The sequence below is a fragment of the Erpetoichthys calabaricus genome, chromosome 1 (genome assembly GCF_900747795.2).
Source record: "Erpetoichthys calabaricus chromosome 1, fErpCal1.3, whole genome shotgun sequence".
Taxonomy (NCBI): domain Eukaryota; kingdom Metazoa; phylum Chordata; class Cladistia; order Polypteriformes; family Polypteridae; genus Erpetoichthys; species Erpetoichthys calabaricus.
The window spans coordinates 80,732,516-80,757,335 of NC_041394.2; the positions used below are offsets into that span (position 1 = coordinate 80,732,516).

At 37.4% G+C, this 24,820-nt stretch overlaps 1 protein-coding gene and 1 long non-coding RNA gene across 2 annotated transcripts in view; both read left to right on the forward strand.

Annotated features, from left to right (window-relative positions):
* Positions 1-24,820, forward strand: part of LOC127529374 (uncharacterized) — a 262,990-nt gene that overhangs the window by 133,672 nt on the left and 104,498 nt on the right. The gene's annotated exons all lie outside the window — the stretch shown is intronic.
* On the forward strand, positions 6,111-23,061 carry cfl1 (cofilin 1). The gene is made up of 4 exons (XM_028802814.2): positions 6,111-6,277; positions 14,319-14,620; positions 18,612-18,688; positions 21,666-23,061. The coding sequence occupies exons 1-4, from the start codon at positions 6,275-6,277 to the stop codon at positions 21,776-21,778; spliced, it is 495 nt and encodes a 164-aa protein (XP_028658647.1). The 5' UTR covers positions 6,111-6,274; the 3' UTR covers positions 21,779-23,061.

A 24,820-nucleotide genomic window follows, 5' to 3' on the forward strand; every position in this document is an offset into this window, starting at 1 on the left:
ATGTCTTGCAACCATATAGCAAGACAGGAAGCACCAGGACTCTAAAGACTTGAACCTTTGTTCTTTTGCATAAATATCGGGAGCGCCACAAACCCCTTTCCAGCGACCTCATGACCCCCCATGCTCTCCCAATCCATCTACTGACTCCATAGGAAGAGTCACCAGAGACATGAATGTCACTGCCAAGGTAAGTAAACCTCTCGACAAGGTCGACACTCTCTCCGCAAACAGACACACTGCTGATGGCTGTGCCCAAGAGGTCATTAAAGGCCTGGATCTTGCTTTTTATCCAGGACACTCACGAGCCCAGACACTCAGACTCCTTGCTCAGCCTCTCGAGCGCCCCGATCAGAGCCTCCATTGACTCCGTGAAGATCACAACATCGTCAGCAAAGTCAAGATCCGTGAATCTTTCTTCACCAACAGATGCCCCGCAGCCGCTGGACCCCACGACCTTGCCCAACACCCAGTCCATACAAGCATTAGGGGCAAGTAGTGCTCCTAGGAGCAAGTAGGTGTTACGAGTAGGAGCAAGAACACACCCCTGACGAACCCCAGAATCAACTGGGAAAAATGCAGAGGTTCTGACTCCACTCTGCACAGCACTCACAATACCAGTGTACAGTACAGTAAGTGTAATCAGTAAAGTGAATAGCAGGAAAAATGTTAACCAATTTAAAATGAAACTACAATCACAAAGTGAATTACAAAATAATTTTTAAAGCTGCACAGTTCTCCGCTGATGCTTGTATTTTTCAATAATTAATGTATACATCACTAAACTGTGTATATTTAGATGGAAATGAAGTAAATTTCCTTTGAACTATTACAAACCGCTACCTTTATACTTGCCAAAGCTTTAGTAGGCAGCATATTTGGCAATCTGTTGTCCTGTCTCACGTAATGTACATGACTTGATGAGAAACCAATCATTTGTAAAACTCAATTTGTCAGGATTTTGGTATCACTATAAAGCGGTTTCAGAAAAAAAGTTCGGAAATGTATTTTTACCTAGCACCTTTAAGAATACCACATAGTGCGTCAGAATGCCAGCCTGGAGCACTTTATGTGTGTTCTGCTCAGCTAGAACAACTGCGTGAATGTTTTGAAAAATGTGCAAAGCATGTTTTCCCGTTTTTTTTCCGCTACTTTCTCCTTAAATGAATAATGGTCGACATAAAATAATTTAAAAATCAATTAACCATCAGCTCGGTCTCACGTCCGCTTTTCGTACAACTTGATAAGAAAAGCTCAAAGATCAACTTCAATCCCTTTTTGGCACCGCATCCACCATTCTCCTACATTATGCTAAACGCATTTTCCCCGACGCCCTTTTACCAACCCCCATGCTGCCCTCAAGGAACAACAAAGACCAAAAAAAAAACAATTAGTTGGACCCCGCAAGGCCGACTGTCATTCTACTGGCTGCCTGCGAGCGCCACCGTCTTCTTTATTATGCGCGGTCAACTAACCCCCAACCCCCCTCTCCATTTCCACCTGATCGCATCCTGCCACAGTTACCGCTATTCACTTCCATATAAGGAATTGATCCGACCGCAACTCGACTCACTCCCCCCCAACTGGCCGCGATGGTTCACCTCCATATAAGGGCATTTAAGCCCCACTATAAACGAACAAAGCGACTTAACATTTTGGCGTAATGTAATGTATGAATCTGGAACAAGTTTTACCAAATACGCGATTACATTATTAAAAACATACCTAAAGAAAGAACCCACTAATACAGGAACGTTAATGAATTAGTACGGATCAAATCGGGCTTTTGAGAAGGCGCGTCAGTGACGTCACATAATAACCGCACCACGGGAAGTGTAGTCTTTCATTTCGGTCACGCGCGGCCAACATAGTCTTTATGCCCATGACTCTTTACTTTTCTTTCGATACGCTATAATTTTACTTTGGAAACGTTATAAAAAATCATGGAAAGAAAAAATATCACAAATTAAATCGGCAATAAGTAAATCTCGTGGTACTGTGTCAAAAAAGAATGTCACTTCCTTCTTTAAGGCTTGTCTACGGTAGACCCCTTGGGACAGAACCAAAGAAAACCTGCCAGCCGCGCAAAAAGATACGGCGGATTACCATGGGACGAATGCTGTTTATTATGCTCATTTACAGAAACACGCGGGCTATGAATATTCTCCATAAATAAATACACAGCACCGTGGAAAAGTCTAGTTATCTGAGCAATATGCGTTTTATTTGGCTGTGAAAGCACAACTATATAACATTAGAATTAACACAAGTAAACATGAATACAATAAAATGTAACAAAACTATATTTACTTTTGAAACAAGTCACTCTTTCAGAATGCAAGACTAAAGTGACTTACTTTAGTACACTGCTGTCTTTTTCCAAATTGACTTGTAGTAAACTCTTCCAGGTTTTTGCAGAATGTGCCATAATTGTTCCTTTGATTTTGGCTGCTCTGGCATAGTTCTGCTGATTCTGGAGTTCTGGAGTGTCAGATCTAATAATGATAATGTTCTGGCTAAAGACCTCTGCTCCATGGAGGTCTTTGTTTTGAATGTAGTGTGTATGTGGTCATATTCATTCTGTAAGATTAATGTTTTCTCAACAAGCCATTTTTCTGAGGATACAGCATAATTACACAATTTCTGTTTATATTAATCAGCAGTCATCATCCCACTGATTTTCAGTTCACCTACACGGTTGGCCAAAATGCTCCTTAAAAACAACAGTTCTACTTCTGATATACTGTTTTCTTTGAGGACCAGAAATTTAAAACTTGGAATGGCTAAGGTGTCTTGAGGAGAGGTCTGGGAAATCAAATCTGTGCTGTTCTGCCTATCTCACAGGATACCATTAAGTTTACAAAAACATAAGAAATCAATGTTTGTGTTTATCCTAGAGTTTATATAGTATTTTTATGTACACATAAGGAAATACTACCCTGGAAGATAGATACAAAAATAATATTCTTAAGTGGGCTAAGATTTTTGCAGAGTACAGTATTTGTAAATAATTCTTTATTAATTTGAATACTTTTTGCTTATGCTAGAGTAATTTACTCATTCATATTGAGCATTTGTTAAAAAAATAGGCTAGTCGTTACTCAAAAATATATTACAATAACAGAAGATTCATAGATTTTGTATCATTGTATTAGTAAGAAGTGTCCCAAGAAATCAAAATTATTGTATATCCTATCAGCAATATGCACATTAACGAGCCATAGAAGGTATCCAAGTCACAACAGTAGGGCACAAGAATGCACATTTAATTCTATAATCATTCATTCATTTTCTGAAGTCCCTTTTCCTGTTATAAGGCAAGATTTAGAGCAGTATTTTATAAACAAGGGGGAAGAAACATCAATCCCTACATGTACTGAAACCCTGCAAGTTATCATAAGCAATGAACCTAACATACACATTTTCAGGATTTGGTTGAAAACTGGAGTATGGACATATGCAGATTATCCATTTATTTTCCTCCCTTATTTCAATACAGGGTAATGGGAAGCCATAAACCAAAATAAATATAAAAATTAATAAAACCTTGCTATTTATATATAATGCACACCAATGTTTATCCTATTTAAATAGCTTTCAGGAATTAAGTAAATGTCACATAAGTCTTAGGTGCTGTTAAAAAAGAGATTTTTTTTATTATACCACTGCCAAATAAACAGTTTACACCCAAGTAACATCCATCCATCCATTATCCAACCCGCTAAATCCTAACTACAGGGTCATGGAGGTCCGCTGGAACCAATCCCAGCCAACACAGGGCGCAAGGCAGGAAACAAACCCCGGGCAGGGTGCAAGCCCACCGCAGGGCACACACACACACACACACACACACCAAGCACACACTAGGGACAATGTAGAATCGCCAATGCACCTAACCTGCATGTCTTTGGACTGTGGGAAGCGAACCCAGGTCTCCTAACTGCGAGGCAGCAGAGCTACCCACTGCGTCACTGTGCCGCCCACCCAAGTAACATGATTCATAAAAAAATATACAAATGCATTCACAACCGAATTACACAAATTTGTTAACTCTGAATTTTTCACATAGCAGAAAGAGTACTACATCAAGTAGCAAAACCAGGGGGTGCCAATCTATTGTGGGATTCATCAACTCAGCGATTTGAGTCAGCGATTTGAACGCAGGTCTTAGGAGCTGTGATACAACAGTGCTAACTACTGTGTCAGCCACGTACAAACTACCTTTAATAAACAATACTATGCCCCATCCAGGATTGGTTCTTACCTTAAGTACAATGCTGCTGGGATAGATGGTAGTTCCACCTAACTATAATCTGAAAATGTACAGATGGGTAAATTCTTGATAATACATCTAAGGTTTAGAGACATAGTTTTCAACAAAATCCAGTGCTGCCTGAAACTTACATATTTATAAATGTCTTTTTAGAACATAAACTGACTTAGTCATGATTAGGTTTTGCACACTCACATTATTGGGGGAATATGATTATGTGCTGTAGTACCTTGTATTTGTCATAAGTAAATTCTCTTTTTTCTCATGTGGGCTTGTCCTAATTGTCTAAAGATATACAATCAGTTAATCAGTGATGGTAAATTAAAAAGGTGGGCTATAAAATGGTCTGTTAAAACAGTTAATCCTTAGAAATTGCTGTTTTGCTTCCTTACTGACACTGGCACAGAAGTAACATTTAACTGTATGACTGTTTCATAAACTTTAAACTCTTTCCACATCTCAGGTTCATGTAATGGATATTTAAAAATGAAATGTACAAACCGAGTACTGAAAAAAGCGCTATATAAATGTAATGAATTATTATTATTATTATTTATTATTAAACCTACACAGACTTATTTTGAAATAAACTCACACGGATAAAGAAATTTCATATTCAAGCTCACACATACTCCTTTAACTGGTGATTTGTACAATGAGATGGTATAAATTTCATTTGAGTCAAATTTACAGGGATGCATGATATTTGACAAAAAATTAGAAAATCTGCCATATAGCTCATTTAACTGATATTCTATACAACCAGAAGGACTTTGTTCATTTGAATGGTCTATTATTATTGAGGCAAACCATTCAAGACTTGACTTTAAAACGGTTTACAAAATAAAAAACATCTTGAATTACTCAAAATTGTGGAACTAGGGTGGTGTACCGTGTTAGCCATTATGAATGTAGAGAAAAGCCAAGCAAAATGACACCTTTTATTGGCTAACTAAAAAGATTACAATATGCAAGCTTTCGAGGCAACTCAGGCCCCTTCTTCAGGCAAGATGTAGCTTTCGAGGCAACTCAGGCCCCTTGCCTGAAGAAGGGGCCTGAGTTGCCTCGAAAGCTAGCATATTGTAATCTTTTTAGTTAGCCAATAAAAGGTGTCATTTTGCTTGGCTTTTCTCTACATTCAAAACTGTGGATTATTATAGCAACAAATGAATTACTTATCTATGTGTAGACTTATATGTAGCTGTCAAAAGACGAACCAAACATAGTGTCCTAAGCATTATTTCCAAACATGACCATTAAAACTGTTTTGACCTTATAACGGCGCTTCTTTGCCAAGTACAAGATTAATTTCTTAATTTTTGTAGGCCTCACTCCCAAGTGTCCTTACAGTCTGTGAAACCTTTTTCAACTTCAAAAAATGTTATGTAGTAAAGTGTCTAACGTGGCAAAGTTTCACAAACCCTTTAAAAAGCTAGCTGAGAGGTAGCACTGTCAAAATCGTCCACGTTCATTAGACCGGCTGCCAAATCGACGCTTTGATTGCCACGGCCGCAAAAGCAATCTTGCTGCGCTAAGGCATGAACACGTGACCTCGCGGACTGTGGCTGGGACTACTTGGCAGCCCACATTACGTAATTGCACACTGGCGTCATTTTACAGGTTTAAGACATAACGGACTACACATCTCATGATAATGTGCACTAAACGATTATATTTCTAGCCAACACACCAATCAGGAATCATCTCCTCCCAGTTTCAGAGGCACGAACTACAAAAGTAACGGATGTTTCGGGTGCTTCCAGGCAGGCAAAGTAGGGGCGAGCCTATTTAAAGAACTACAAATCCCTAATACGCGCTGTTAGCGGGGGTGCAGAGTCCCGGATGCTGGGTGTTCAGTCCCTCCCAGCATTGTGGTGAAGCCTGAAGCGCGTTCTTGTTCAGTCTGCAAGTCTCGAGCGGAGTGAGGCTTGTGTGTCGCGCTTTAGACATAATCGCATTTAATTATTTAAATTCCTATCTCCCACTGCTTATTTAAACACAGAGATGGTACGTATCGGTACGGTTTTATTTCTCTTATATAAAGCTAAATGTGTTGTTAATGGTTTTCGTATGCCGAGAAGCGCGATATTTTTATTTTCACGCGTGTGTGCGTGCGTGCGTGTGTGTCTTGTGTCCAGTCTCGGGTTAACTAGGATATTCCTGGCGCCATTTCCCCTCTGCTGCATTCAAGGCCTACTCTTAAAAGAGTTTGGTCATTTTCACAGTGGACGGATTTTGGGTCAGGGGTTGTTGGTGTGTATCCTTCTTTCTTTACAAAATCATGGTCCCCTCTTTCTCTCTCTCTTAGGTGGCTAGTCAATTTCGGTGTGCTTGTATCGTCCACTATGGTATAATGTGCATGTGGGCTTGTGCAACACTGACCCCACCCTTCATTCAATTTTCATTCATTTTTTTTTACCAGTTTTTAATAGCATTATTAAAGTATGCGTATTATTATATTTTTATTACTCGCTCATTGATGTAGCGTTCACAATATTAGTATGACAACGTGTTTTAATGTATACTAAGTATTTTCCCCCATTTTGGTATTGCTTGCGTGCTCCATTTTAGCCGGTGTGCGTATGTGTAATGCGGCAGATGGTGGCTAATAACGGGCATAATGAACGGTAGTGATTCGTCAGTACACGGAGTAATTCTTACTCGACAAGATTCGTAACCTGCGGGTTAGTAACCTTTAAGGAGCACAGTGTTTATTAGGTGTGGCTTTTGGCGCACCGGGATGGAAGAAGAGGGGGGGGGGGTCTCTGCGTAGATGTTCTGGGGCGAAATGCCGGCTGCGGCTATGGCTGGATGCTGGCAGCGGTGAAAAGAAAAAAGATGGATGGTGTGCGTGTCCATGTCGTGCACTGTTTGCACAAGCTGGCATTTTAATGATTCACCTCCGAAAACTGAGTGTTAGTATTTAGTGAATACATTTTGCTGAATGTCGTATTACAAGCGTTGCAGAGTTAAAGTAAAGAAGCTGTTGATGATTCTGTGGACTTTATTCCTCGTTTTAATAAGCGCAAGGCAGAAGGATTTGTTTCTGTTTTAATAGTGAACCGTACGTCCCAAACTCCTTAAATGTGGTGTAAAATTCGGTTACTGCTTTCCGAATTTATTTTCATTACATTTTGCATGGTGTGGAGTCGTCAAATTCTGAAGCCATGGAAACGTATGCACTTTAGCATTTTTGCCTAGGGTTTATAAAACAAATTCGTGATTCCGGAGTCCTTGGATACATTTTTCTTTGGCCTGTTTGGAACACGATTTCGTTTCTAAAAGATTGTCTGGCTATCTCTAGAAAGCCACACTCTTACCTGTAAAGTTAACCCGTTTCATCCTTTGCTAAGGCTGATTCGTTTTTGCTTGTCTGTTGCCATTTGAAAACCTCTATTCCTTTAAATACCAAACTCTGCTGGGCGCGAGGAGCAGGCGGCGCAAGGCAGGAAGCGACCTTGGCCAACGTACTAGACCGTCATGGGGCAGTTTGCATCCAACCTTTGTGTTGTATATATATATATATATATTTTTAATTATAGTAGAGAGAGTAGGTCCAGACGTTTGCGTTTTGTATTAAAACAACTCGAGCTGAAAAGGTGATGGGGGCGAGTGTTTGGCATTTAATGGGAAAGAGGCCTAGAGTCCCTGCGTGTCCCCGTTTTGGATACGCGTTTCCAGATGCAGACAAGTGCGCTGAAAAATGCCACCCTGGTGAAGCTTTTGGTGTTATCTAGGTCATGTGGACGGTATAGCCTTTTCAGGAAAGAGGAGAGCAGCCCTGCGGAGGTTAGCGCTAGTCTTGCAACTTTTTTTTTATAAACCTCTTACTAAACGGATAGTTTCTCGCATTTTCTGTACAATGTAGACATATGCTCGAGTAACAGACGTAATGTTGATGCTTCTTAAAGACACTACCAATTTTAAAATAAGTACGTGTGTTGGAATGTACAGTGCAATCGTACGTTTACCGAATATATAGCGGCTGTATATATTATACCTAGTCGTCTTCGTCGGTGTTTTTTCACTTTCAGAATTGCTTCGCTGTTGAGCTGCAGCCAAAAAGTGTGATTATGTTAGGGGACAGGCTTATCAACAATTGGTAGTTAATAAAATGTTTAGGTTAGCGCTTTATTAAAGGATCATATTTAACGAAATGTTTTTTGAACGCTTAATACCTGTCATCCGGTTTTCAAAAAATCATGTTTTCTTTATCATTTGATTCTGACCACATTTAAACCGTTAAGCTTATACTCGAGTTCTCGAAGTGTTGTCAAAATATGTGGAGTCTTACTGCTATAACGGAGGTTTTTACAGCACATCTATTGTTAATGTTAAAAATCAGAGTACTGAGGCAATTTAGATGGATTTTGCCCGTTTCTTCTTTGTTTTGCTATAAAGTTAGTAACATTTGGTTTTGAATTTTTTTGGCAAAAGTTTGGCACTTTTGTGCACTTTGTAGTTTTGCTGCCCCATGCATTCATTGTTAGGAGTTTTAATCCTTTGCATGGCCGAGATTGAATATTATACTTATTTTTACCTGTGATCTTCAATTTTCCCTCCTGCATATCCCCCAAGATATACTGATCAGGTCAGTGGCAGTTTCAAAACTGGCTGGATTTTCGGTGTGTGACAGAGTGGGCCAGCACCCTATGTAGGTCGGTTTCCAGAGTTGTGCCCAGTGCCTGTGGGGCCTCCAGTAATGTTAAACTGGATTGAAAGAATACACCACCCTAAAATTTTTTTGTTGCCCTATGTATTTTGTAGTGATGACTTTTTGGGCGAGAACTCTGATGCTTTCATGGAGAGAGTTTGATAGAATGGTAGTCAGTGGAGACACCCTTTAGCACAGCAAACAAAATCAAACATGGGGGGGGGGGGGGGGGGCAGGAATCTTGTTACTGGTGTTACATATTCCACATGTTAGATGCCCAGTTGCATGCTCATAATTCTGTGGTCTTTTCTGTATTACCAACTCCAGCAATTTTGAGATGCGGACTGTACTTCACTAATGGCAGATGTGAAATTGGACCTTTTTGTTTCAGCAATTTTTTTGAATACTAAACTTTATTGTAGTACACTATGCATTGCTCAGGTTAGGCGTAGGTCTGTTATTTTTGGATCGCAGTGAGCCTTGGGCTAAAGTGTTTTAAATTGACCATCACTTTATTGGCTCTGGATAGGCCTAAAGTTCAGTTATAAGTGTTATATATGTACATGTATGCAGTAATCTTCCATTGTTAATGGAAAGTAAACTATTTAAAAGTAATTCATGTTTATGAGTGCACCCTTGTTGATTATGCTACTAGCTATGCACCTTTTTAAACCAGTGTTTCAACTGACAACACAAGCAGCAGAGCTAAGTGCAAATCATCTTAAATTTAGTATTGGCCAAAGATTTTGATCTTGAAATATAGCAAGTATTGAATTTTGACAATTGAGAGGTACACAATCTTTAAGTTTTTACATGTGTCCTGCAGAAGAGATGGCACAGTAGCAGGTAAGTGGTGTAGTGTTGCCATGGTGTATAAATATGAAATTAAAGCAATAGCTGCATTAACAACTGGAGGGAGGTGATCTGAAATCACAACTTAACAATAATTGTGTTCATGTAAGAGTTAAAAAAAAAAAAAAAAAAAAAATTAAAAACTTGGTCTAAATCCAAACATCCATTTTTCACAACCTGCCTGCCTGCTCTGATTCAGGGTTTGTGTAGAGTTCATGGTATATCTGGCAGCATCAGAAATGAGGCAAGAACTAGCCTTGGACAGGACAATAGTCTGCCAGGGAGAACTCCTGTAGGTACATGGGTAATGTGAAAATTTCATACAGTGACTGGGTTATGATTTGAACCTATTCTTCAGACAGACTGCTGCCATGTCCCTTTACTCTATAATTCAAAATATTTCAGCTGTGATCACAAGTAGACCTAGGACCTTCAACTCTGTAAATGTACTTATAGTCCTGGGGTGGGCAAGGTCAGGACTGCAGTGGGTGCAAATTTTTGTTTAATTTGCAGACTTTTTAGTCTGCAATTTTAGATGCTTTAACGTAGATTTTCTTCCTTTCCAAGGATATCCAAACGATTTGAATCCTAAAATGGCTGGCTGTCTCTTTTTCTTAGTGTTTTATCAAACCATATAGTGCATAATTATTCCACATAGGCGTAAATGGAAAGAATTTAGATGGAGAACTGCTGGGTCCTTTTGTCATTTGTCTTATTACAAATCATTAGCCAATACAAATGTTGAATACAGTGGTTTAAGACTGAAATAAGCAATTATGGCTGGGTAACCTTATGTTCAATCACTAAGTTTAAGCATCAAAATGTCACTTGAGCAATATCTGCTTCATCAGCAAAAATTGACTTCTCACTAAAACTAGGTTGGAATAAAAACCTGTGGCCCTCCAGGACCAATGCTGCCCACCCATGGTCCAGGCTAAAGTAAGTTGAATTTAGATTATTTTTTGTATCTTTTATTTTTGGCACAGTTATGGGCTTGGAGTGGGAAGTCAAAATATGTAAATATATAGATTGCTTAAACCACTATGTACTTGCAACCAATCAACCACCCCTTTCAAGAACTTGGGCTTTGGGTTGTGTCTCCTGAATGGTGTTAGTGGGTGGTAAGAGAGACAAATGTCTGGTCACCACTGATTTATATTATATCAGTGTTGGACAACAGCATACAATATCAATGTCCATGAAAAAATCTTGTTAGTTGTTGCATAATCCACATGTAATTTGGTCAAGTTGTATGTTTGCAATGTCCCAAACGAATTTTTTTTTTTTTTTTTTTTTAAACTGTTTTAACACTCTTGTGACCTAAAGTGGAAAATGGTTTGACACGGGCATTCGAACTGAAGACCTCCCTCATTCATTGGTTACAAAGTCCAGCCCAGTAACTGCTTATTCATTGGTTAACATTGCACTCCATATGACGGAAGTGCAAATTTCACTGAGATGGGTACAACTAAGCATAGTTTTTTTTAAGAGAAAATCGGGATACCTATGACTTGTGCATATTCAAGATGCTTCAGTAAGCAGAAGGTCAATTCATCCATGCAATTTCACAACCTTCCACTAAATTCCACTCCAGTGTGGATATGATCATAAGTGAAACCACAGGATGCGGGTCTACAATTCAAATACTCATTTGTGTCTAACGGTTGACCATTTTCTTTGAGTGTTTTCCAGAAGTGACAGACTTAATCTTTTAAAAGTGCAATAGACCTTGTAAACCTACAACTAGATGACTTCACATGTGGCTTATACTTAATGAGTAATGGGTGTTTTTCATGGACATTTTGATAGTTGTTGAACATTGGTCACCTTTGACTTGTATCAAGCTTTATCTCCTTAATTTAAATGCATGATTATATTTTCTTCTTGGCTATTGGTTCAAATTACATGGGGTGAGTAATTTAAAATGTTTTGGGTGGAGTATTCTTTTAAATTTTTTATTTTTGTATTTTTTATATATATACATATTAAATAGAACTTATATACATATATTTTAAAGTTTAAGCATACAATGGTTTTCCCTCCATTATAATACTGTGAAATACAAAGACCTTTAAACTTTTTTTTTTTTTTTTGCACAACTACTGCAGAAATTACTAGATTGAACTGTTACTTTATAATGGGTGGAAAACAGTGATACTACTGTGCTTCGTACATGTAGTATACGTACTGTACTTCAATATTTTCCAACAGTAGTCTCCTGTTAACCTTCTTTGCAATGAAAATTTGAAATGCATTTTGTTCTAGTCTTTTTGTAAACTTAAAGGAAGGTAATCTAATCTGTGTTGGGAAAGACAAGGGATTGTTAAAAGCATAGGCCAGATTTTTGTTTTACTATACAGACTGTATTAACATTTTTGGATATTCAGAGATGTGGAAATAGCACAGAGGCAGTCATGTTTGAGTTGTGTGGCTATTTTTGCTGCAGAGGAATTTCAGCTGACCAAATTTGGCAGGAAATGCTGTGTAGTCTTGTGTATTTGATTTTTAGTCCATAGTTTCCAGTTAAATATTTTCTCTGCCTCATTCTGACCCTTAGAATGTCACTTAACCTGCTTCTGCTCCAGTTTGAAATGAATAATTGTCCCTGTTTGTAAGTTGTCTTGGATAAAGTGGCTATCGAAATATAAAGTGACCAGGAGTAGAAAATACTAATGAGTGGGTGTATCGACAAGAATATTGTTGGTCACTTGGTAATTTTTTTTAATCTTCTACCTGTCAAAGGATAAAACCATCAAACTCTTATATAAATTAGGAAACTTTGCTTCATTTATGGAATATTCCCAGAAATATGCTGAATTGTAATGATTACTAGTCACTAGAATTCAGAATTGCTTCACAGCATTGGCTTGACATACTTCCTCTAATATACAATGTATACTTTCTGCCTGTGGGCAGTGTTTGACATTAAGCAAAGGGCATAATGTATTTGGACAAATTTATCAATTGAGCTTCCATGGTGTTTTTGGCTGATTGGATAGGGGTTATGCGAGAGTGGTCCTCTAAAACTAAATAAACTAACCCCCCAAAACTTTGTGCTTATAATATATTCTTACAAAAAAAAGTTGGTATCACAGTATCTGTAGCTTTTTTTTAAAACATTTGCTATTGTACTCAATACTGTCTTGAAATTATCATTAGAATGTTCTTTAAAACTAATTTATTTTTGAAGACTTTTGTGTATGGGTATTGCCTGTTAAGCTAATACATCCAGTTTCAAATGTAAAGTTTATCTTAAGGAAAAGAAGTTGTCTTGCTTGGAATATCGGTATTAGTGCACCTCTATTAAATTGTGTATTTATTCCAGAAAATAGACCTCCATTTCCTCTAAACATGTCAGTGCTTTAAAGATGGAGGGACAAACTTGATGTTTCATTTACATATCCGTTATATTTGTGCCATGTTGTGTGTTGAGCCACTTAAGACAATTGTTCAAAAGTTCTCATAACTTAGAGAATCTAACTGGTTAAATAAGTTTTAGCAGCATCTTGCATGTACATTGGGTTGTGGAGGGAGTAATTTAAAGAATACACGAGGGTACTGAACTTTTTGGAGCTATCAGGTAGTAATTTCTCAGATGGTGACCTCTCGGCTATTATCTACAAATCCTGGAGAGAGCTCGGTTCTGATGCCAGGAGAATGTGCAAACCCCCCACATTCACCTGGCCAGATTTCAAGCCCATTCTTCCAGAGCAGTGGTAACTAGTGTGGCACCACAGTTTTCCTTAATTTTAAATTAAGGGTTCAGTAGAAGTTTACCTTAACTTGAAGATCCTACTTGGATGCATTTGCTTTCTTAATGGTTGATATATTTATAAAAAAAAAAAAAAGTGGTAAAATACAGTTCATGTTGTGAAATACTAAAGTTTTTTTATTAAAATGTACATTTAAAATTAAACTTAATTTGGATAATCCTTTATTTACTTTGCTGGTGTTAAATATATAAAATCAAGTGACATGTAAAAGAAAATTTTGTGGTCCATGAAGAGACATCCTGTATTTGTAGTAGTTGAAACTGCATATAATCCTTTTAAAATTATGCCTACCCAGTTGAACATTTTTTAAATGAATTTGGTTGTGAATATCCATTTTACCTGAAGCCTGGCTTTTCCTGTTATGCCATGCATGGCATCTTGTTGTTCCCCTATTTTAATTGTCAATGTACAGCTCTTGACACTTGTTTGTGTGATTCTTTAGGTCTGTGAGTAACTTCATTGGTAAGTTTTATAAATTGGGAGGTGGTGGCTGTGGACATATTTGGAATGAATAGATTTCAATGTGTTTATATTAAGCAGTCTTGGTCTAGTGGGTGTTGGCAAAATATTTTAATATTGTGTGTATTCGGAATGTTGGTTATATTTGCCTTAAAATATCAGCATATTGCATTAAGCATGTTCAAGCTAGGCCCTCATATTAATGAAATTTAAGAACATTCAACATGTAATACTTATCAAGATGTTTAAGGTTCAACTGTATTTGAATGTTAAGATCAGTTACTTTAACACTTGTGACCTTAAATTCTAGGCATCTGGAGTCACAGTTACTGATGATGTTATCAAGGTGTTCACTGACATGAAAGTGCGCAAGTCTGCTGAAGAAGCGGCAAAGAGGAAGAAGGCTGTTCTATTTTGCCTCAGTGAGGACAAGAAGAATATTATCTTGGAAGAGGGCAAGGAGATTCTTGTTGGAGATGTTGGTGAGACAGTGGTTGACCCCTACCTCACTTTTGTCAAGATGCTGCCCCAGAATGACTGTCGTTATGCGCTGTACGATGCAACCTATGAGACCAAGGAGACCAAGAAGGAGGATCTAGTCTTCATTTTCTGGTAAATAAATGTAATGCAGTTGAATAAATCTGGGAGTGTGTGTGAGGCTTGCATGTGATGAACTGTAGCATTTGTATAACGCGTTCTTATGCTAAATGTTAAAACTTGTGTGGTGGTTTATCTGTATTTTACCTGCATAAAATCAGGTTTGTTAAACTTTGTGGAATTTCTTGGCTGAAAGATTATAAATCTTAATTTTCTCTTGTGCCTTGTTTTAATTGTTTTGAATCTTTAATTTCTATAGCAAGGGTCCCTAATTAATAAAACCATGGGATTAAATTTACTTTCGAAAAGTTGCCTAATCGTTGGGAACCCATGTTCTATAGTAATAAAATTCTGTAGGCTTATTGAGTGAACATAAAAATACTAAAATGAAACTTCCTTAATACATACAAGTAAAATAATATGCACAAAATATTTATCCATAATACATATTGGAATAAAAAAAAATGCTCATAATTTCAAGCAGTCGTATTTAACTTTTTTCTGCGATGTACCTATCTGAAACAAGACTTGCACCATTTCTCTAACAAAAATATATACACTGTCAATTAATTTGGTATTGACAATTAAACACTGCTTAAATGTAAATATGGCTGCATTTGTAGGTTAATTTTTAATCCTGTGTATCAGCTAGACAGTCCTAATTCTTGAGGTATAATTACAAATAAGTATTTACATTTTAATTCTGTTCTTAAAATGACAATTGTATGGCACAAAGCAAAAAACAGTAAAAATATTTAAAAGCCACAAATGTATTTAATGTTCATAAGTTGTTTATCAAGAAGACACAAGACTAACATGCTTAACCGGTTAAGACATTTTTTCTGTTAAGCTATCGAGACTATTGTTAACTAAGGAATATCAAATTTTGTTTTTCAAATTGGAAATGTTTGCTGTGTGTATATATAGATATATCCATTTTTTAATTTTAAAGGTCATAATTCATTAAAACAGCATTTGTCTAATTGCACAGGATGACTTGTCTGATTCCTTTTTCTTAGTTTTATTCCACTTTCAACAAAGGTAATGCTCCAGTCGTCCCTCAATCTCTTGTAAAACAAGCCTGCAGTTCCTTTTTACACAACTGGAAGCTTGCTGCAAAAGGTGATGGCTTAATTATAGCATAGAAAAGCAGGCGCTATAAAGATTGTTTTTGTGGCCATTCTTTTTGTGAAAATCGGATTGGTGATCGGAGCATCTCTAGGAGATCTAGATAGATGCTAACTAAGTGTCTCGTAAACCATCTACAGGACTGGAATTCCAAATACGAGCAAAACGGTTCAATATAGAGGATAGTGTCTATCTGGAATAAGATAGAAAAATGGGCAAGGTGTCATAAAACAGAATATTTCACCTAGCCATATTTAAATTTATTTTTTCCACGTTTTACATATGTAGAACCACATTCATCTGAATGAGTATCTCTCTCTCAATGATTAGATTCTCATCATTACAAATTTCAAATGAAAACTTGAGGCCTTCAATTGCAGCTAATTGAGTAAGATCTTGGTTGTGAAAGCCAGCCAAGTTCACGTACAGCTGGCATGCACAAAGCATTTGCTGCTCCATGTGCCAGCTACAAGAACTTTGTATTTTCTCAAAAAAAAAAAAAAAAAATTCAGTGTTGCTCAATAAAAATACATTAAATAACACCCTCATTTTTAAATTGGTACCTGGAACAAATTTATTTTCGTAGTGACATCCAACATGTAGCCTAGGTGTTTCCTAGTTTGGTGTGGTGGTTTTGTGCGTTTTTGTTTCATTGTTAGAAATTACAGGATACTTAGTTCAATAATATTCATACGTTGCATGTTTCTTGTTTTTTAATGTTTTGTAAGCATCACACTAATTTTCTCGGTGCAAAACAGAATAAATGGTCAACTTATTAAATAAGGATCATTTTAAAGGTAAATGACTTGTTGGTTGATTGTGGGTTGGATGAAAATCTGCAACCGATCAGGCAGGACTGAAGTAAATGAGATTATTTTGCTAATTTAGCAACAAGATCCTGGTTAAATTCTGCTTCCCAAAACCTGGAGGAAAAGTTTGTATCTTGGCCTGGCAACTCTCAGTGCAGAGTTTGTATATTTTCCCAATGTGTTTATCACCATCCTCTCTGATGTTCCTTCCACATCCAAATATCATTCATGTGAGATTAAGTGGTGATTCTAAATTGGACCCATACATGTGAGTGCTAAACTTGTGACCCCAATCCCCAGACAGGATTGACTGCTACCTTTATAGCCAAAACTGCCAGTGGATCACAAAACACTTTACAAAGATGAGAGAATCAAAGTGCGTATGATTTGTTATATTGTGTACAGCGGTCAGTCCATTGTTTTTAGTAGAACATTTTATATAACTTGATGCAGTGCAGCAGTGACTTGTTCAATTTCCCCAAACTTTTGGTTCTGCCTTGTTCAAACTGTTTTTAATCCTTAAATTTTTGCTTTGCATTTTCTGTCTGGTCAAGCCTTAATTTAGATAATTGTATACAAGTTTCTTACAGGTATCTTATTTCATGCACATCAATTAAAAGGTTAGACTGGTTAAAGAATGCAAATCTAATTTAAGATTTTGGTATTAGTTTCTGAAAATTCTCATGAATATCACTGTGTTATAGCCTGTTGCTTCAGAATTGCTTTTTTATATCACATTAAATTAAAAGTGAGAACGCATTGCCCTGATTGAATTGTTAGTCAGGTTTAACATATTTACATTGAGTTAATGTATAACATCAGTGCCTTGTTCTATTTAATTTACAACACGTTTCCTTTTATCCATTGAAAGAGCTACCTTTCATATTTTGAGCTTCTCTGTGAACCCCAGTGACATCCCAGTTCCATTCAACTTAGTCATGCACATTCTAGCTGCTCATCTCTAAAATACTGTTTACAGGAGTTTTTCAGGGGGTCACAAACTGGACCATTAATGGGAATATGCAGAGGCAAATGATGCTAGTAGTATTTCACGAATGTAATTGTGGAATGTATTTAAATACTTTAGTGTTTTGCCCTTCTTGGTAAGAGGTTTAAATTTTATAAGTGACCCTTCTGAGGGTGACTATTTTATTTTTTTGTTTGATGGTTCCCCCTATTTTCTCAATGATTTAACCGAGATTTCATATACAATGTGCGTTTTGGGTTGGTTGAGGTAAAAGCGTATGCCAACCTTAAACCCTGTCATTATTGGAATATTTGTCTTAAACTTCATTTATAGTCTTAATGACTTGGAGCTGTCATGGCGTATTCCATTTGTGTGCAACTTACCCTGATAAAATTGCAATTTTTTTTTTTTTCGTCTTAAGATATGGGGTGGGCTCATTCAGTGTGCTTTCATTTTTAGGGCTACATTTTTTTGAGCACTCGGTGTTTTCTATCTCATGCTTGTCTTAGCATGACAAATTGCAGCTGAATTTGCCATACCTGGTAAACATTCATATATGTATTGGCACTGCCGGGCAACCCATTAATCTAATTCTGGAATGCAATCAACTTGTGAAATGCTGTTAAAAATTGTGCTGTAGTAGTGTACTGTAGTTTCCCATCCTCAGTGATGGGATTCAGTTAAGATTATTAACTCTCTGACTAGACATTGTGTAATATGCAGTCACCCTCAATCAGTTATTTGAAAAATCCTCCCTAGTGATTTTGTAGCCCTGATTTCCATTAGTTTAAGTAGTGGTGTACAGGTAGCTGGTCCTCAGATGCAGAGTGAAAAGAACTTTGAGAAAAGATTCAGGATTTTATCTATATTTTACTAATTTGCTCATCTGAAGCAAAACCATTGGACATTACATATTCCACACAGTTTGGAACTGTTACTGGATAGCTAAGGTTTTTTTTTTTTTTTTTTAAATCAGTTTGGTATTCATGCTCTTATGTGCATAAAGCAGTTTCCTTGTTCTCTGACTAGGTAGTACTTAGCATGAAGTTAGTTTTAAGCCATAAACATATGTTTTCATCTTTCCCATTTTTCTTCATTTAAGGGCCCCAGAAAGTGCTCCACTGAAGAGTAAAATGATCTACGCAAGTTCGAAGGATGCCATCAAGAAAAAGTTTACAGGTATGTATTCTTACAGATTGCATTTTAGGGCATCCTTGTTTCTGATGTTATGACCTTTCATAAAGGGTTACGACCAGTCCCCTTCTGCACATTTTTGGGAATTGACATTTTTGATTCCTGGATGTAACATTTTTAAACCAATAGGTCAATTTGCTGCAAGGTGTCTTGGGGTGTACTCACACTGGCAATTCATTCCATGCCTGAGCATGTTTGTCTGTATGTAACCCTGCAAAGTCTAATTTCTTTGACTTGTATGATTACTCCGTGCTGGGCCCCACTGTACCGTGCCCTGGCCTGCTTGGAAGAGGTGGGCCCGAGCACGGTTCAGTAGCATTCAGGAACTGTGTGATTGCTAAACATGCCCAAGCATAAAACGCACGGACTTGTCAGATCGCGGATGTCATACAATTGTCATTTCATTCAATATCTTGAATTAAAAACAGGTTTTTATTCTCACCTTATACATGAATGTGGATTTTGATTGGTTAGAAAGGCTGCAAATTCCTCCCTTAACATTTGTCACTGTATAAAATCTTTTGATCTGCAACACAATTAACAGCAAAACGCCGCACTTCACACTCAAATCTGTAAGAGGTTGGAGCAGTGTTTCCCAGCCTCGGTCCTGGGGACCCCCTGTGACTGCAGGTTTTTGCTCCATCCAGATTCCTAATCAGTGACAACACTAGATAACACTGATCTCATTTAATTAGCTGGTATTTTTTTATTCTACATTCAGAAAAGCACAGCAGCATGATATTTACATTTATAAAATTTAGAAATTTCTGCTTTTGCTTTAGATTTAAATGCTTAACTGTCTTTTGATTTCATTATTTTGCCCTTTCTCTGTGCAGTTTTTCCCCTTTATCTTATTAATGACAATTAAATGAGCAGACACGCTAGCAAACACTGAATAATCAAAGGCTGCAACTACTTTAGCATCAGACCCACTAATTAGTAAATGGATTAAGTAAACAATTAGAACACCTAGAAAAGTAGAATGAAAAGATAAAAATATTTTTAAAACAAATACATTATTCCCATATACAGTGATCCCTCGCTATATTGCGCTTCGCCTTTTGCGGCTTCACTCCATCGCAGATTTTATATGTAAGCATATTTAAATATATATCGTGGATTTTTTGCTGGTTCGCGGATTTCTGTGGACAATGGGTCTTTTAATTTCTGGTACATGCTTCCTCAGTTGGTTTGCCCAGTTGATTTCATACAAGGGACGCTATTGGCAGATGGCTGAGAAGCTACCCAACTTTTCTCTGTCTCTCTTGCGCTGACTTTCTCTGATCTTGACGTAGGGGGATTGAGCAGGGGGGCTGTTTGCACACCTAGATGATACGGACGCTCATCTAAAAATGCTGATTATCTTCACGTTGCTATCTTTTGTGCAGCTGCTTCCTGAAACGACATGCTGCACGGTGCTTCGCATACTTAAAAGCTCGAAGGGCACGTATTGATTTTTGACTGAAAAACAAACTCTCTCTTCTCCCGCATCCCCCGCTGCTGACGGAGGGGGTGTGAGCTGCCGCCTTCAACAGCTTTGTGCCTCGGTGCTTCGCATTCTTAAAAGCCAAACAGCCCTATTGATTTGTTTGCTAGAGATTGTTTTCTCTATCTATGTGACATTCTGTGCTCCTGACATGCACTCCTTTGAAGAGGAAGATATGTTTGCATTCTTTTAATTGTGAGACGGAACTGTCATCTGTCTTGTCATTGAGCACAGTTTAAACTTTTGAAAAAGAGACAAATGTTTGTTTGCAGTGTTTGAATAACGTTCCTGTCTCTCTACAACCTCCTGTGTTTCTGCGCAAATCTGTGACCCAAGCATGACAATATAAAAATAACCATATAAACATATGGTTTCTACTTCGCGGATTTTCTTATTTCGCGGGTGGCTCTGGAACGCAACCCCCGCGATGGAGGAGGGATTACTGTAACTGCTTGGTTTGTGTGTGTATGTGGGTGTATGTGTGTATATGTATAATTTTTTTGTTTACCAAACTTAGTTTTTTAATTTCTATATTGTTCCCAAGAACCTGAACTTGGGAAATAACACTTCACTTAATTAGCCCAGGAGTCCAATTAAAAACAGAAGCTGGTTGGAACAAAAACCTGCAGCTACTATCCTGCCCTACACGACTCCAAAACCACCACAAAATAGAAAAATCATTTGACATGCATACTGTCACACGGTGTACAGATCTTGTTTTGGCTTTAGACAAAGTCGCATGGTCATGATGAAAGCTTACCCAGGATCAGGATGGTGAGTGCAGGCCAGTGAGTGTGTAGGGAGAGGGGACAATCGCGCTTGGTCACGGTATGGAACAAATGTCTAGTGTGAGTACACCCTTAGTGTGTCACCCAGGTGTTGGAAGGCAGAATTTAACTTGCATTGTTTTCTGTAACTTTTTTTTTTAAACTGAGAAATGTTACTAAAATAGGATTTTCATGAATTTTCGGCAAACGTTTTAACTGGAAAAATGTGTGAAATTTCATTGAGTTTTGAATGAATTGTCAGAATATGCAGGTTTTTTGTTTTTTTACAGATTACATTGTCATAGCTGGTATAAATTTTAAGGTACATTTCAAAAACCTTAAAATCGGAGTGACAGTGGTATTGAACTCTAAATGCTTTACGTAATACTTTTTTTCCCTAAAACCTAAAGGCTTTAGTTTGATCAAGTTTGTCATTTCATATAACTTAAATGTACACTAAACTACAGGAAGTTTCAATTTGAATCTCGAGATAATCAAAATGTCTTTGATTTGGTCCATATTTTTCCCCCACCCTGGACATAAACACTGTTTGCAAGAGCAAGTTAATGTATATCAATTGTATTTTTGTTAATGTGGCTAGGACAAAATGCATTTGTTATATTAAAACTGAAGATACATGCTTCTAACAAACACAATTGCTTTCTTTTGAATATTTCAATTGATGTTTTATTCCCCCCCTGTTTTGCAGGTATTAAACATGAATGGCAGGTGAATGGCTTGGATGATATAAAGGACCGAGCCACCCTTGCACAGAAGCTAGGGGGCAACACTGTCATCACCTTGGAGGGTAGTCCTTTGTGAGAAGCTTAAACCCTAACTGCCCCCATCCTCCTCCTCCCCCTCCCTCCTCCCCTTCAGTGCCAGTACAATGGGAGCTTCCAAGTACCAGTCCTGTGCTGTTAATTTTCAAGGTTTGGGTGGGAGAATTGGTAGTGAGGGCATGGGTGTGAATCAGGGGCTCCTTTAATCTCCACATTGGGGTTTCATTCCGTTCATTTGGGGAAAATGTTTCACCTTCCATTTACCAGCTTCTTGTAAAACACTTTGGGAATAAGAGTCAGTGAAGTGATGGACAAGTAGCGACTTTTCTTAATGATGGAGGAAAAAATAGACCAAGGGATGTTTTTCATTTGCACCTTTTTGCCAAAATATTTCAAGTGGATTTTTTTTCTTCAACTTTAGCCAAGCCTTCAAGTTAATAGCATTGAAATGTGTATTGGAAAAGTGTGACAAGATTGATTCTAACATTCACCTGTAATCTAATAAAATTAAGCATTCCTTTAAAATAAAGGGGATCAGCGGTAGTGTGCACGTCCTTTGTTTCAGCAGAAGCACTTTTTAAATTGCAGAATTGGAGCACCATTTTGACTTAATGAAAGAAAAACTAGCTCTTTAAAAGTAAGTGGTTCTGTTAGATTTTTTTATGTTCATTTTGTGACTGCTTTTATAAGTTTGTTAGTCTTGCTTTTGTCAGCTGTTGTATTTATAGGTTACCACTTGCTTTGTTTTGAAAAGCACTTCCTTGACATTTCCAAAAGAGCAAAAATTTGTTTTGCACGCTTTGTGCCTTTTACAAACATTGATCTAGAACAGTTACCCCGCTCGGATAAAATTTATACCATCTTTGAAACACCTGTAAAATGCAGCTTTTTCATTATTGGGTTAAGTGCTGCATCTTTGTACTCGAATTTATTAGTTATTTTGCAGTGTTTATAGTTGTAAAGGGGTAATTCTTTTGTGCATCTGTTTACAAGTACTGCTTGGAGATGGGATAGAATTTTTTTTTCCTGTCTGTGTCATGAAGGAAAACTTTCCAACTTTTTTTTTTTTTAAATGGAAAACTCTGGCATTCCTTTTTAAGATCATTGTGTCTAATGCAAACAAACTGTTAGAAATCTACTTGTTGCACACACATTGCTGCCAATTTACACAAACTATAGGAACAGACCAGTGGTTGTGCTTATTCGTTTGATGGTCTTGATGTTGGGAGGGGAGGAAGGGATTGATTTGGATTCCCATCTGAGTTACTAATATGGAAGCAGCACCAATAACCACATTCAATAAAAAGGAATAAATGAAACTTACTGCTTTGTTATGGTCTTTTTGAACTTGCTTTGGAAAGTTTTTTAAATTTGGAAGTGCTTGCCAATTCTGAATTTAAAACATTGCAGGTTTATGTGATAACCTACAAATTTCCATTATTAGGTGCTCATTTTATTATCTTTCCTGAGTGAATGTGAAGGATGTTAAGCTTCTAGACTTCAAGTTTTCCTATTTTGGAGTCCTTTGTCAAGGCTGGTTCTCAGGATTCGGTTATGGTTTACAAATTTAAATCACCATTTCTTGTAATGTGGTATCCAAAATTAACTTCACGAGCATACTGAGAATTTCCTGTGAATGTGTAGACTTGTAGCCAAGTATAAGTGAATGGTAAAATGTGACTAGTGTTCACATGCCTCCTACCTTTTAGAATTCTTTTGCCAGAATGTTATGAGGACATTGATTAATCCTTTGAATTTTGTTGCCTATACGACTGTGCTGGGAAAAAGGTTGAGCCTGCTCAGAATGTCCAAGTAAAGACCTGAAACAGCCTGTCTTTGGAATGAAATGGTCTTCCAGTAAAACACCAACTATAGGACAGGTATGACAACATTGATACAGTAGTTTGGGGAATTCTTATTGAACCTTGCTGCATTATTGCTTGAAAAGAGTGGTATTGACTACCAAGGTGGCGGTGGTTAAACAGAAACCATGAAAATCTGGCAGTTAAACTTGAGCACAAGAAAAATCAAAGTAGTAACTTGTGTAGTCACCTCATTATTTGATACACTGCTGGCAACTATACTGTTTCAATGGTGATCCAGTGATAACTAAAGCAACCTTTTAATCTTGCTAAAAAAGTTAATATTTTGTGATAGTTCTGGAATTGTCAACCAGGTATTACAGGAAGTTAAGCCATCTGTTTTTGGAAAGGTGGACATACAAGAAATTTTTAATTTTGGGAGCTTTTTGTTTTTGAAACATCTCTAGTAAAGTGCAGTCTCTACAGTTATTTACAAATGCTTTATTTTTATAGAAATTCATTAGTTTGTTTGCAGTTTTTGCCTTGTTGTTGAGCATTAATTGTACTTTGTTCCAAGTGATATATTTAGTTTGGCTCCATAGTTTTTCAGTTGCATGTGACGTGTTAAATGCTCCAAATTACATTTCTTTGTTTTGGTGTGTTTTAGCTTTTATTGCTACATTTCTTATTTCAGAAACTAGTGTTTTTTTTGTCTGTTTTGATACAGCAATCCAACGCATTGCATGTTCTGGAACAATGTTGATTCATACAAGTATTTTGTATGAGGGGAAGGGTGCTGCTCTAAAGCCTGCTGTCCTTTTAGTAGTATTGAGGTATATTCTTAGGAGCATAATGGTGACTAACGGTCAGCAGCCACATTGCTTTTTATGTAAGCAAGCATTTTTGCTTGTAACTTTTACAAATCAAATGCAACAAATCCATGTTTAAACCAGTATTCTCTGCAAGGATGCTGCTCAGTCAGTGCCATATTGTTGTTGAAAATCTACACCATTTGACAGAACAGTATCAAGGTAGTAAATTCTCAACTTGCATTAGTTATGGGTGTTTATTACCAGGCTTGTGATTTCTTGGGCTGCATTTGAGCCATGAACTTTGAGGGGTGTTCAGTAATTCATCTACCCAAGTATGTCCCAACATGCTTGCTACTTTTTCATGACTCGGGGTTATTCTTGCACAGTTGTGGCTCAGTGAGAGTAGCATTCCAAGAGCCAGGATGTCAGTCCTCCTGCAAATCAAGGAAGAAAAGGCTAGGGTTGGAG